General features: G+C 34.4%; 1 protein-coding gene across 7 annotated transcripts in view; it reads right to left on the reverse strand.

Annotated features, from left to right (window-relative positions):
• The window catches only part of MAP4K3 (mitogen-activated protein kinase kinase kinase kinase 3), a 124,030-nt gene that overhangs the window by 37,333 nt on the left and 72,832 nt on the right, over positions 1 to 13,865 (reverse strand). For 5 of the 7 annotated variants that reach the window (XM_081156979.1, XM_081156977.1, XM_081156976.1 and 2 more), the window contains 3 exons: positions 9,992 to 10,050; positions 8,656 to 8,718; positions 811 to 869 (listed from right to left, as the gene is read on the reverse strand). In XM_081156979.1, the coding sequence (XP_081013105.1) occupies positions 811 to 869; positions 8,656 to 8,718; positions 9,992 to 10,050 (181 nt within the window). The remainder of the gene's footprint in view (positions 1 to 810; positions 870 to 8,655; positions 8,719 to 9,991; positions 10,051 to 13,865) is intronic. The other 2 variants (XM_081156978.1, XM_081156980.1) reach the window with 1 other exon arrangement.

A 13,865-nucleotide genomic window follows, 5' to 3' on the forward strand; every position in this document is an offset into this window, starting at 1 on the left:
TAATTGAAATTATTTTTAATTTGTTCTGATTATCAAAATATCTACATAGCTAGATTTTGGCAACTTAAATACCACCTATAAATTAGCTTTTTGGGGGACGGGGGAATCAAACCATTTTATTTGGGGAGGGTAGAAGGGCTGGGAGGACAATAACAGAATCTATGGCGAATAGCAAGAGTCCTGTCTCCGCATCTTGCTAACTCGGGCCTATGGAACTGTTACGTCTTGTAAACTGCCCTTTCATTACTGTGCTCTACCACCTAGACAAGTGTGTGGTATAGAGTAGGCCTTGAATAAATGCTGGATTTATTCTTGCATGAATAACCTTTGAAGACTTTAGACACATTTTAACTACTGTTCACTTTTTAAAAGACTCTTACCAGCTAAAAAGTTAAGATTTCTAGAGTGTGAATAATTCCAGATGTTTTCAGAGGCCAACACATCTAAGAGACATACCAAAGCAAGTTTTGTACGGAATAAACAGGCCAACTTTACAAATAAAAGAAATAAACTGCTCAAATACAGATTTATCTTTGGTTGGAATATACTTAGTTTTTCTCCAGGGAACAAGTAAGATCTACAAAGTAGCTTGATGTGAAAAATTTAAGGTGACTGTCCTCATTATAACAATTATTGATTAAGTGATTAGCACAGTAGCAGTAAAATAAAGTTAAAAATATATTATAAAATATATTCACTAGCTATTTTTAGTACTGTGATTACTTATTACCATAATTATTAAAATATAATATTTTAAGGCAATGTAATTATTCCTGAATTTAAATTTAATTTTAAAAGAACTTTACTTACTTGTTTGTACCTAAAAAGTAACTACCTTGGTGTCCTTGTCCATATTCTAGTTGTAGATCCTAAGAGTACAAAACAAAATATTTAATAAAATAGTAGTATATCACAAATCATGATACAGTAATATGTTAGTTTTAAAAGAGAAACCCCAGACTTCAAATAAATCTGTATTGCTCTATGTTTTTAAAAAGAAGGCATGGTAGGACTTCCAACAATAAAAGACAGGTTCAGTATTTTTCTGGGAACTCATTTAAAGAATATATGCAAGTTTCATTTAAGGTTATTACTATTGTAATTAACATTTGTAAAGTCAGCTTTTTAGAAAGAAAAAATTCAAATAAAGTATTTGTTTTCAAACTATAATGAAGCAAAAACGATTACAGAAGAGAACAAGCAACAAAAATCTGGGTCTGTCTCAGTGTCAGAAATGCCCTGGGTAAGCACATTCATCACTCACTGTTTCTACTGCTGCTTCATGCAAGGAGTAATAATTTTTTAAAGAAATAAAGTAGGGTGCTCTTTTAAAGTGAATTATATATATGGACTTACAAGCGATTATAAATTGTAAGTCAGGACTTTTAATATATATTAAATTTTTAGAGTTAAGTATAAGTAGCAAAACTTCAGTATTACTAAGGCAGTTCCTTAACTATTTAAACATTCCCACTAAATGCTACACATTACAGAGCTGAGAACTGAAATTTAAACGGACAAACAATATATGTATATGTGCTCGACTCAAACACCTTCTTGAGACCAAAAAAATGTGCTTTCCAACAACAATGGAAAGTAGTTCCTTTTCTCCCCTCTTAAAGCCACTGTATCTCAAGCTCTATTTTAATAATAAAGGGGGAATATGTAATATTTCAAATGAATTCTATTTTTACTGGAATATACTGCACTTACAGTGCTTTTAATTTTACAATATAGTGTCAGGACTTAACACGAAAGTTACCTCCTTGGAGCAAGCAGCCTTCCAAGACTGTGCAGGAAGATAGCTGCAGCCTTCTCCAAGTCTCCACTGCATTTAACACTAACTTCTCCCCTGGCACTTACTCTGCATTTTAACTAACTTATTTACAATTCTATAAAGATACTCGCCAGGCTGTGAGCTCCTCAAACAAAGGGAAATTGCTAAATCCATCTTTCTTCCCTACGCTCAGGGTCTAGCACAATGCTGGGCCCCAAGTAAATGCTTCTTCAAATGCCATTTGGTTATTTTTCCATAAATAGGTAACTAACACTTCAGCCTCGTTAATAGACACGAAAATAATTCTAGGTCACAACACTCCTAAGCCTAGAATTCTAAGAGGATTCTGAGCAATACATTACATTTAAGTGAAAAGCACTTCAACATTTAAGTATTACAGCACCTGTCAAAAAAATATCTGATTGACATCCAAATCTAAATCCTGGTTTAGACAAAGCTCAAATTCTGTCTTCTTCAATGCTTGTGTTCTTCCATGCACAGTAATACTCTTACCAGTGAGAGAAAAGATAACATCATAAACAAAAAAGATCAGCCAAGTGTCACACTGGTATCACACAAAATTCTAATGAAAAGGGATACCTATTCTCTTTAATTTATACTACATCTTACTAGAATAAAATCACTATTATCATAAGACTGTCACACAATTATTATGATGAATAATTTAAGTGTTGATGACTTTATATGGAACTTTGAAATGTTGATATTCAGTAAAGAGAAGTACTATCTTAAAAGAATTCACTTTCTAATTCACGTTTGTTTTCTTCGGGTGTAGATAATTGGGCCCTCTACCAGACCAGCAACCTCTTTAGCCAATAATCTCTTAAACCTTTAATCAAAGGACAGCTTCCAAAAGCATGTATTTGTGCAGAGTGGCCATAGCTTCTGTTTCTTAAGCACAGATGTAAGAATTACCAGGTTGATAATAATTTTTAAAAAATCAATTGAGAAAACTAGTGTACTTAAGAAGGTAAGAGAAGAGTCTAAAATAACTAACATCCTTCAGGCTGGAGAGAAGCTGCAGACAGATCCAAATCTAGTGATTAAATGTGGCCATGAGTGAAGCCCTATCAGGAAAGCTAAGGTTGAAAGGGGCTTATTCTTTATTAATTCCTTCTCTGTAAATCAAGTTATGTTATGTTTTAGCAAACATGAAATATAAACAATGTGTGAGGCATGTCATCAAGTAAAAGAATTACACTAAGTCCTTCTAATAAGTATCTAATCTCATTTAATTCAGCTCTTACTTACCAAGCACCTATTATTATATGGCAGGAATTCAGACAGTAAATCAGACAAGAAAAATGAAAAGAAATAAAAGGAAAGACAAAAATGTGAAACCTGGGCAAAGTTATGTATCTTTAGGGCAGTCTAAGTAAGAAAAATTGATCTAAAACCCATTTTAGAAGGACTTGGAAGCTATTTTGTAACAGAAAATGCTCAACTCAAACACCTATAATTTTGCTACCAAAATTATACTTGGAAAAGCACTCAAAATATACCCTAGATGAGTAAAACATAGCATAGATAAGCTTAAATAAGAATACATTTGAACAAGCCAGGATACACATAAAAATATTAGTTGCATAAATCAGGCATCAACTTATTAGTGAATGATAGTACTTAACAACACAGTAAAGTCCAGTAAGTAACAACATGGACTGAAAACATGCAATAGCCTAGTACAGATTCAACCTGAACACTTACACAAAAATGTAAGATGGTCTACCTGGCTCAATTAAAATAGCCTTCTGAGTCACAAAGTTCTAAATTCTGTTGTTCATTTTAATGAATGGGGAGTATTTCTATACCCTGACCAGGAATTCAATCGTGATGATCTGGTTCAGGAGGAGACGCTAAACCACTGAGCCACACCAGCTGGACTCTAAACCTAGGATAAAGTCTCTAAGAAAACATGGTACCCGAAAGAACTAAAAAAGAATAAAGGATGTGACTCAAACACTGGAAAAAGAAAATATATGATCAAAAATATCTTATTATTGTGTTGTTTTTTTAACCACCCTCAGGAGATTACAAAGTTTATACCTGATGAGAAAACAGCAGGAAGTTAATAGAATTGATACAGCTGTTTACAAAAAACACAAAAGAGAAAGAACAGCAGAACAGGAAAAAATTTTTTTTCTGCATAAAAAAAAAAGAGAAAATTATGGTACCAGTAAAATAGGTACCTTTTATTTTTAAAATGTATCTTTATTGACTTCAGAGAGAAGAAGGGTGAGGGCGAAGAGAGAGAGAAACATCAATGATGAGAGAGTCATTGATCAGCTGCCTCCTGCACGCCCCCGGCTAAGGATGGAGCCTGCAACCGGGCATGTAGCCCTGACCGGAAATCGAACCATGATCTCCTGGATCCTAGGTCGATGCTCAACTGCTGAGCCACGCCCGGCCGGGCATTAGGTACCTTTTAATGTGGTAGATAACTTACAGAAGTAAAAAGGGACTGGATCCTGGATAATTAAAAAAGATTTTTTTTATTTCCCAGAAAAGCAGGAGTCAGAACACTAACTAGGGTGGGGAACGTCCGGCCTGAGGGCCACAAACGACCGACTGGAGAAATCAATTGGTCTGGCCCTGCTAAGGCAACTGCAGGCGGGACTTGAAATTCAATAAATCTAGGAGCTTTTTTCATAGCTAATTTTTAAGTTGATAATTTTGTATGGCTCGAGAATGATGCTATAAATATCCAAATGGTCCTTGGCAGAAAATAGGTTCCCCACCCCTGCACTAACTGATTAAGCAGGTATTCTGACTAATGAAAGCAGGAGACTTAAGGAGACTGAGTAACACAACTTTTGTACGGCAAGCTTGGAAATGAGTATCAGCAGGTTAGGTTTGACACTCTGGAAAATGTCCTATCATTGAGCAATTACGAAACGAGGCCTCCTTAGAAATTGTCTGCAATAGTAGATAAGAAAAATAACAACACAGTAGATAAGAAAAGTGACCACACAACATAAATTTTATAATAGCTTAACAGATTTAAAATAAACGAAGTTGGCATTTACTCTTTCCCAGAATAAACACAACTTTAAAGACTTTATTCAATTTTGACCTAATTCAGGAATAAATTTAAAGTACTTTTGTTATATTTATTGATAACAATCAATTGGTTGTATCTTCCTAACATGTTTTTAATTCTAATTTAAATATTTTATTTTTACTTTCTCAGGTATACTGCTTCTTCAGAGTAATAATTATGTTAGTACTAATGTTCCTCCATAGCAATTAACATAGTGTTTTACATACAATTAATTGTAGATACATTTTTCATTGGTATATGGGCCAAAATATACAGTAAAACTAGGCAAATTAAAAAAAAATTAGCATCAGCTGAACAGATATGTATGGTTATGAGCAAAACTCTTACTACTTAATTATCACATCATAATGGATCTTTTTGTTTTTGTTTTCAACTTGGGCATCTTTCAAAATTTAAAGACCCTTTTTTACTTACTAACAATCCTAAAAATCAAGCTGTTTTTCTGTACTAATGAAAATTGAGGTGTTATATTCAAAATTCATTTATAAAATCATAAAATAAATACACTTGGTACTTAAAACCACCAGAAATCACTGATGACACGAAACTTTTAGGCAGCAAGCTCTTTATAAGGGAGTAAATGTTTTTTTTCTGGGTCCTAAAAGACCTCAGGCCGTCATCTTGGTGGCAACTGCATACTAAGATGACAGCCAGACATTTTGGGTTCTTGTGGCTTCTAGTGGCCAGTAACAAGTATTTGTAAGAGACAAAAGCTTGTTCACAGTGCAAAAATTTTAGCACTGATGAAATGAGGGGACTGAAATAACTAAAGATAAGTCAAACCCCTTAGGATGGCTATTACTTAAAAAACAAGAACAAAAACCTCCCTTTCCCCAGCCAGAAAATAACAAGTGTTCATAGATGCAGAGAAATTGGAACCCTTGTGCACTGCTGGTGGTCAAATGATGCAGCTGCTACAGAAAATAGTATGGCTGTTCCGCAAATGTGGAACATGGGATTACCGTATGATCCACCAATTCCCAATTTAGTTTACACCTAGGAGAACTGAAAGCAGACATGACAGATATCTGTACGCCCATGTTCACAGCAGCATTATTCACAGTAGCCAAAAGGTGGAAGCAACTTGTGCTGATGATGGGTCAATGAAAAAACAAAATGTGATCTATATGTACAGTGAAATATTATTTAGTCTGAAAGAGGAAATTCTGACAAATGCTACAACATGGATGAATCTTGAAGATGTTATGACATTATGCTAAGTAAAGTGAGCCAGTCATGACGTGAGCCAATCATTGTATGATTCCAATTATATGAGGTAACTGGAGTACAGAAAAATTCAGAGACAGAAAACAGAAGGATGGTTGCCAGGGTCTGCGGGCAAGGGGGAATGAGCGTTACCGTTTACTGGGTATGGAGTTGTAGTTTGGAAGATGAGAACGTTTTGGAGACCCACAGTGGTCATGGTTGCACAACAATACAAATGTACTTAATGCCCTGGACTGTACACTTAAAAATGGTCACAACGGTCAATTCTATGTATACTTTATCACAATAAAAAATAACTATGAACATATATGTTGACTAAAAAGAGAGAGAGCACGAACAGTAGAAAACAAAATACTGATATGTTGAGTAGAAGCAACATAGTAGAGTGGTTCAGGTGTGAATTGCTGAGCCAGGCTGCTTAAGTCAAATCCCAGCTCTATTATTTAGCTGAGTAGCAAGAACAATTTCAGCTTCTTTGCACCTTAAATTCTTTCATTTGTAAGACATAAGTTAATGTACTTAAAATGTTTAGAATAATGCGTGGCATATAAAAACTTCTAGTAACTGTTAGCTTTTATCATCATTAGAAGTGAGCTTTTTAAGCTTGATTTTTATAAATGACAGGATCTGACAAATATTTCATTCACCCCTCTTCCACCACAAGTTATCTGTCCCTAATGCCCTCCTGTCACAGACCCCGTCAAGTGCTCCCTCTATCATAAGAAATTCCTGATTATTTGGAGTGGGGCTAGTTCTAGGGAACCGAGAGCCATGATAACTAATTCAAGTTACCAGGCTACAGAAGAGAATATTTTAACTCTAAGGTACTATGTTTCTGGTGTTGTAATTGTCTTTTCTGGAGAATACTGATTTAAGCTTTTGATTCTGTAATCTTTTATTTCCACAACAAATTTCACTAACTGCCATCCTAGCCTACTTACGTCCAATTCTGGAGAATTTTTCAATCTAGAAATCACTGATAGTGTTTTCTTAAGAAATTCCTCCTCACTTGCTTCCTGGGATGGTGAATTCTCAATCCTCACATTTTTTGATCTGTTTGGGCACCAGATGTATCTTTCTTTTGTGACAATGCATCTACTGATTCTTCTAGCTTTTCAAGTGCTTCTTCCCCACCTCCAATGTTGGTTCTGCCTTTGACTGTGAAATACAGGCATTACCCATAGTGATAACCAGTTTTCTACACCCTCTTTATTCAGACCTAGCTGGGGAACACATGAAATCTCATGGTTTCATCTATCATTTCCTCTTTGATTACTTCATTTCCCTCTTTTGAGCTAATCCCACTAGTAGTATGACCATTTCATAATTTTGGCTCTTCATTAGCCATCTCTCAAAACTGTGGTCTGTGCCAATAACTGTCTCTACATTAATTCCCACGAAACACAGAAGGTATACACGTATCTCCATTTTCATCCTGAAGAATTTATAATGGTTCCTACACAATACTGAAACCAGTCTTAGTGCCTCTCAGAGGCCAAATAAGCCACATTAACCCAAAAGTTTTTCTACTTCTCTACTGTACCAATTATATGTTAGCCTGTCCTCATCAACAATTACCACCTGGCAGTTTGGGCAATTCACTACATATTTTGTGGCATGGCTAGCAGTTTATATGTGCAAGTATTTTTTAAATTTTTTGTGTGTGCAAGTATTCTTTGTTCATCGAGACAGCAACTTCCTAAAAGAGAAATTATGTCTAAAATCTCTTTTATGTTCTACAAATGTTACAGGGCACAGATTTAAGAATTTATGTTAAGCATCATCTAAATCAACCAGAATTGAAAGAGGTTATGTTATTGAAGCTGAGAGGATGGAAAGATAAGGAAAATTCCACTGAAAAGGCAGAAAAGTGAAATCTAGAAGTATATATAAAGGCAACCTGGGGCCCTGGCCAGCTACAGAAGTAGAAAGAACTATTTACTTAATAGCAACTATTAAAAGTATTATTTATTTAATGTTCACCAGGGTTAATGTCCCATCTTTTCTTACCTAATGGTAAGATAGTCTTAATATTTATAATTTCAAGGAGCCTTCATAACCCAAAGTTTGGCCTGAGAAAGACGGATATTACATAATGCTATCAAGCTACAATTTCACCTAAAACTGATTTCTTTATTAATTAGGGGTAAATTATTTCTTAAAGAGATATATATACACATAATATATGCAATATATAAATAGTTTTATATATATGAATAGTTATGTGTATATATATGGATGGTTCCTAGTTCATTAAAACAAGTCACGTTAAAACTGGACATAATTATAGGGAAATATAATAAAAAAAATATTTGAGTCAGAAAATGAAATGTTTTTCATAAAAAAAGAAAAATATTTTTATTTTTTATTATAACATTTTAATATATGAGTAGACATTTATTTAACTTGTTATGGAAAAAACTGCTATAATCTTTAATATAGCAAGATCTTATAAAACAATGCTTAAATTGGTTCATTAAAATTGGACAGAATGTTTGATAAAAAAAAATAAAACAAACAATTAAGACTAAAACAGTGCTGACAAAGAAAATCAGAAGATGAGAAATACCAGATTAGATCTTGCAGTGTAGTATATTTCTTCTGAACTGTCCAAAAAACCATCACTGTCGGGCTGTTTAGCAGAGACCAAGAAACCCAAGTTATTTACACTCAGACTAAAAGCCACAAATTCACAAAGGGAAACTTTCTTAACTGAAGTAAGTCCTGCTAACATAATTTTGTTAAGGCAAATGCAAAGTCAAATATTAAAGAGCTTCTAAAAAAACAACACTGCAACAAAGTTGCTCTATAACGCAGTTACTAAATTAGCATAAAATTTAAATACATGCAACGGCCAACTTAAAAAGAGAAAGCAAATAAACTGCCTTAACAAAATACAATTAGCATTTATAAACATCATGACTACTGTTTCTGCTTAACCTCCGTCCTCTACATAAATGTCAGGCTTCAGTATTATAATATGATCACTTTAAGCATTTTCTTTAACATTCCTTTCCTCCATGCTGGTATAGTGAATCAGAATAATTCCAAAAGTTAAAGGCCTTTAGTATGCCTCTGTATGCCTTTAGTCAAGTGGGTTAAACTGAGTATTAAATTTAAGAAGAAAAGTTCCCACTTCGACCCTTAGTACTTATTAACAGTTACTTTCTTCTCATTATTAAATAGAAAAAAAAGGTTACATAATCTGGCGCTCTGGTAAAGTAACTGCATTAGGATTAATTCTGTTTATTTTTTAATTCTCATGTTTTATTTTTCCATAGAATAGTAACATCTCAAATATTTGGAAACCATTTTGCTTCTAAGACTACATCTAATACATTATCATATATCTGGAAAGAAGTATAAAACATTAACAAAAAAGAATCATGAAAAGAAAGTTCATACAGTTAGCAAGCCTTAAATGAATGACAAACTTGATCTACTATGTATGCCTAGTCTCTCCTGAGCTTTAGCATTTCAATCAGATGTGACTCTACTCTGATGTTTAAAAAACTGGCTTATACTTTTAAAAAGCTGCCCATAAATTTAGTGAGAAGATGGGCCTTTATTGATCCAACATTTTTGTTTAAAACTGTGGCATTTATCCTAATAAATACATACACAAAAAGCTACTCAAAAACTGAAAAAGAATGAAAAAAAGAGCCAGCATTAAAAACATTAAATGAGAGAATGGTAAACTAGTAAGTTTCTCCTAAATAATTTTGAAAATATTCAATCTCAGCAACACAGATTTATTTATGCTGAATTTCAGAATGACTTACCTTTTTATTTCCCCAAATGCTTTCGAAAATATTAACTAGCTTTTTAAGTCAGTTCCAATATATCATAAAGACTAATTAAAACATTTACTTTCAGTGTTAACATTCTAAGACTACACTACTTACAAGTTCATGATGTGGTTCTGTCTCCTTCCTTAAGGGTGGATCAAATTTTACTTGGCCAACTAAAAGAGAAAAAAGTAAAGCCATGATCTGTTTCTATATTCTTAATGATATAGTAATTTTAAAAGTTACTCCATGGCAAAACACGTTGAATTTTACTATCTACCATACATTAATCACAATCCAAAGATTTAAATAAAGAATGTGTTAGCCAGAAAAAGTCCGAGAAAGTGTAAGCTGTTAAAACTTAATCTGTTAATAATAGGCATTTTCCATAGTAAAAAAAGAAGATTAGCAAAATTAGGTATACCTTAGTCAGGATTAACCTGCTACTTCATTGTGACCCAGCATAAAATAGAGTCAATCTTAACTGAGGACTGAGGTGCGCAGACAGCAATTGAGGCAGAGTACTTTTGGAAGCGAGCCTGCAAGATGGCCTCTAATGAGTCCTGTCTCCTGGTGTTCATAAACTTACGTAGTCCCTTCCCACAACCCCAGGGTTGGTCTACATGACCAAACAAACAGGATAGAGTGATAGCACATCACCTCCAAGATAAGGCTTCTGTCTTGGGCTCTCTCTGTTGCATCACTAGCCCAGGAGGAAGTCATGCTGTGAGCAGTCCTAAGGAGAGGCTACATGGCAAAAAATTGAAGCCTCTAACTTCAGTTATGTGAGTAACCTTGGAAGCAAATCCTCTAGCCTACTCAAGCCTTCAAATGACTGCAGCCTCAGCTGATATTCTGAATGTAACTTCATGACAAACCCTGAGCCAGGACCACCCAGCTAAGTTGTCCTGGATCCCTGACCCTCAGGATAGTTGTGAAATAATAAATGCCTATATTATTTTAAGCTGCTAAATTTTGGGATAATTTGTTATACAACAATAAATAAATACACTACTTTAGCTAAAGTATAAAAAGTAGCTAGGGCAGACATAAGTTAACTCTACTACATTAATCTTTTTCCTTGCTGTTACAATATATTGAAGTTTCATTTTCTTTACCTTAATTTCTACATCTCATTATCATTATTTGCTTTTATAACCTGACTAAAGCATGCAAGACACTGAGATAAAACCAAAGGGACAAATATAACACATTAAAAAAAAAAGGGAAAAGTCACAAATATATTACAGTTCAACTAGTTTCAGCTAAAACAGCAATTCTCAATCAAGGTAGGCAAATGAGTGAGATTTCAAAGTATAATCACTTTTACAATTGTTTTGATTTTAGCTTAGTGTATGATTACCTGTGAGTGTTAATACCAATTAAAAAAGACCAGGAGACTCAAATATTTAGTAAAGTAGAAAAGGTTGAGAAACAAAGCCCTATAAGACCTCCCGCTGTGCGTGAGTGTGTGCATGCTTTATCGCTGTTATAGACTAGATATCAATTTTTAGCACTTAAACTATACTCTTCGATAATAAATTCTTCTTACCTGTTCACATATGATCACATATCAAAGATTACAAAATAACTTTTGGCAAGGTTTTATAACCACTATATACATCACCTTGTAGAGGTCTAGTGAATACCTCTCATCTACACTTATCCTCAAATAGCAAAATTAAATCTTTAATAAAGTTACATGAGGACAGTTTGTGCACCCATCTGCCATGTGTTATTTTCATACGTGAACATGCCTGTTTTCCTTATCAGACAGTATGAAGACTGGGTACAGGGGTGCAGAGCTGCTGTCTTAGAATAACTTTCATAACAAGGACAGCATCCTAACTGTAGCAGGTAGTCAATACCCCTGTACTCCATGGGAATGCATGGAGGAAAGGGGGCCGGTACAGCAAAGTCCCTATGGAAATTCATTCTTCATGTCTTACACTGGGATCACTCTTGTTTTCTTCAAATTCCCTAAAATTATGGCATGCTTCTGCCACAGGATCTTCCAACTATTGTTCAAGTAATTGTTGGTTAATCATCCCAGGCTGCAGTGCTGTTTATGATATTCTTAAGGATGTCAAAAACTCTTACTTATCTGTCACTGTCTATTCGTCTTGACCTCTGTTTCCTCTACCATCTCCCTGAATGTATGTCAAGCAAGCCACACACCATAAATTTATCTTTTAATACCCAGATGAAAACTCCTTTTTTGCCTCTTTGAGACAGCTCTAACATTATCTCTTGCTGATCCTTCATCAGTCATGATGGGTCAAAATTGATCCTACTATGGCAGACAAGAGCCCCAGAATTATTTCTTCTTAAAGCAAGTCTTTGCTTATCACATTTAACTAAAGGTAGAAGGTAACTTCCTAAGAGGGAAAAGGTAACACCTTTAGACAAATGAGTCAGTTTTTACATAGGTACGGTGCTTAAACACTATTTAGTTTAATGAAGAAAAATCCTTGGTTGCATGGAGAGGCACCATGTAATTATAAATAGGAAACACTTTCAAGAGGAACAAATACTCTATACAATTATTAAAATGAATTTTTTCCCAAAGCCTGTCTTTATAATAAATAGTATTACTGAGTACTCTATATATTATCTCACATGAAATCATAAAACATTCTAAGAAAATATATTAGCCCGGCCAGGTGTGGCTCAGTGGTTGAGCATCGACCTAGGATCCAGAAGACTGCAGTTTGATTCCCAATCAGGGCACATGCCCAGTTGTAGGCTCAATCCCCAGTAGGGGGCATGCAGGAGGCAGCCGATCAATGACTCTCTCTCATCATTGATATTTCTATCTCTCTCTCCCTCTCTCTGAAATCAATAAAGATATATTAAAAATATATATACTGCATAAAATTTAAAAGCTTCAAATATCAAACCTACAATGGTTTTCATCCTCTTGCAACCCAACATACTAGAGGCACAGGGAAACTTTCTTATGGCAAGCAGGAAAGGGCAGATGTCCATCATGTACACCCATTCCCAGCAAGGAGGGCAGTATCAGAATTTCAGAAAAACTGGGGTATAGGTATCTAGTTTCAAATAGCATATCATGCTATGTAGTTAGGAGCTGAGAAATCACTGATATAAATTGGTAAAGAATGATCCAGAAAAAACTGCACTTTGCAAAAATGGCCTGAAAATATATTTTTAAATAGAATCAGACAAGATAAAAAGTACTTCAAGTTAGATTTTCAATAGTACTCAATACAAAGTTTTCTAAATCAACTACAAAGACCTCAATCACCTTTTGTATTATTAAAGAAATAACAAAAAATCATGTAATTACCTTTTGTATATAAAAAATAATGGGAAATAATCATGTACTAACGTTATCATTTTCAGAAAAAATACTTTTGGGGGGAAATTAGCAAATTTAAATCATGTGACTTCAGAGGAACTTGAAGGTAATTTTATATGGTCACACAAACTAACCATTGACAAAGTACCAAATCCCAGTCCTGGGCTTTTTGCACAATGCATTGTGCTTTCTTTCAAGAGTTTCTTCCTTTTAAGAGCATTTCCAGGTAGCACCAGCACAAAACTTTGCCTAAGAACTTAATATACAGTGCATGGTCCAGCTACATTTCAAAGCAAGGTTCAAAAAGAACTTCCAGTTTGAAGGCTACACAACTGTTCTGAAATGCAGCAGTATTTGCAAAAGACCACTGGGCTGGAAGTTGAGAGATCCAGGACTTGTGTTAACTTAGTGCATGGCTCCATCCTACAGGCAAATTATTCATCTCTGTATTTCTTTTTTGTTTATTAAATGGTAATAATGCCTGCCTCTACATACCTCACTTAGCTTTTAAGATAAAGAAATGGATTCATCTTAATTAAAGTATCAAGTTTATTACTATCATTACTAACCTAGCCAAAAATTGGAAATAGTTTCTTAAACATAGCTATGTTAAGTTGCCACATTACCTAATTTCCTTAAGGTCATTTTGGATTTCAGATCCCTAAGGAC

The sequence above is a fragment of the Miniopterus schreibersii genome, assembly GCF_964146895.1.
Source record: "Miniopterus schreibersii genome assembly, chromosome: 13".
Lineage (NCBI taxonomy): Eukaryota > Metazoa > Chordata > Mammalia > Chiroptera > Miniopteridae > Miniopterus > Miniopterus schreibersii.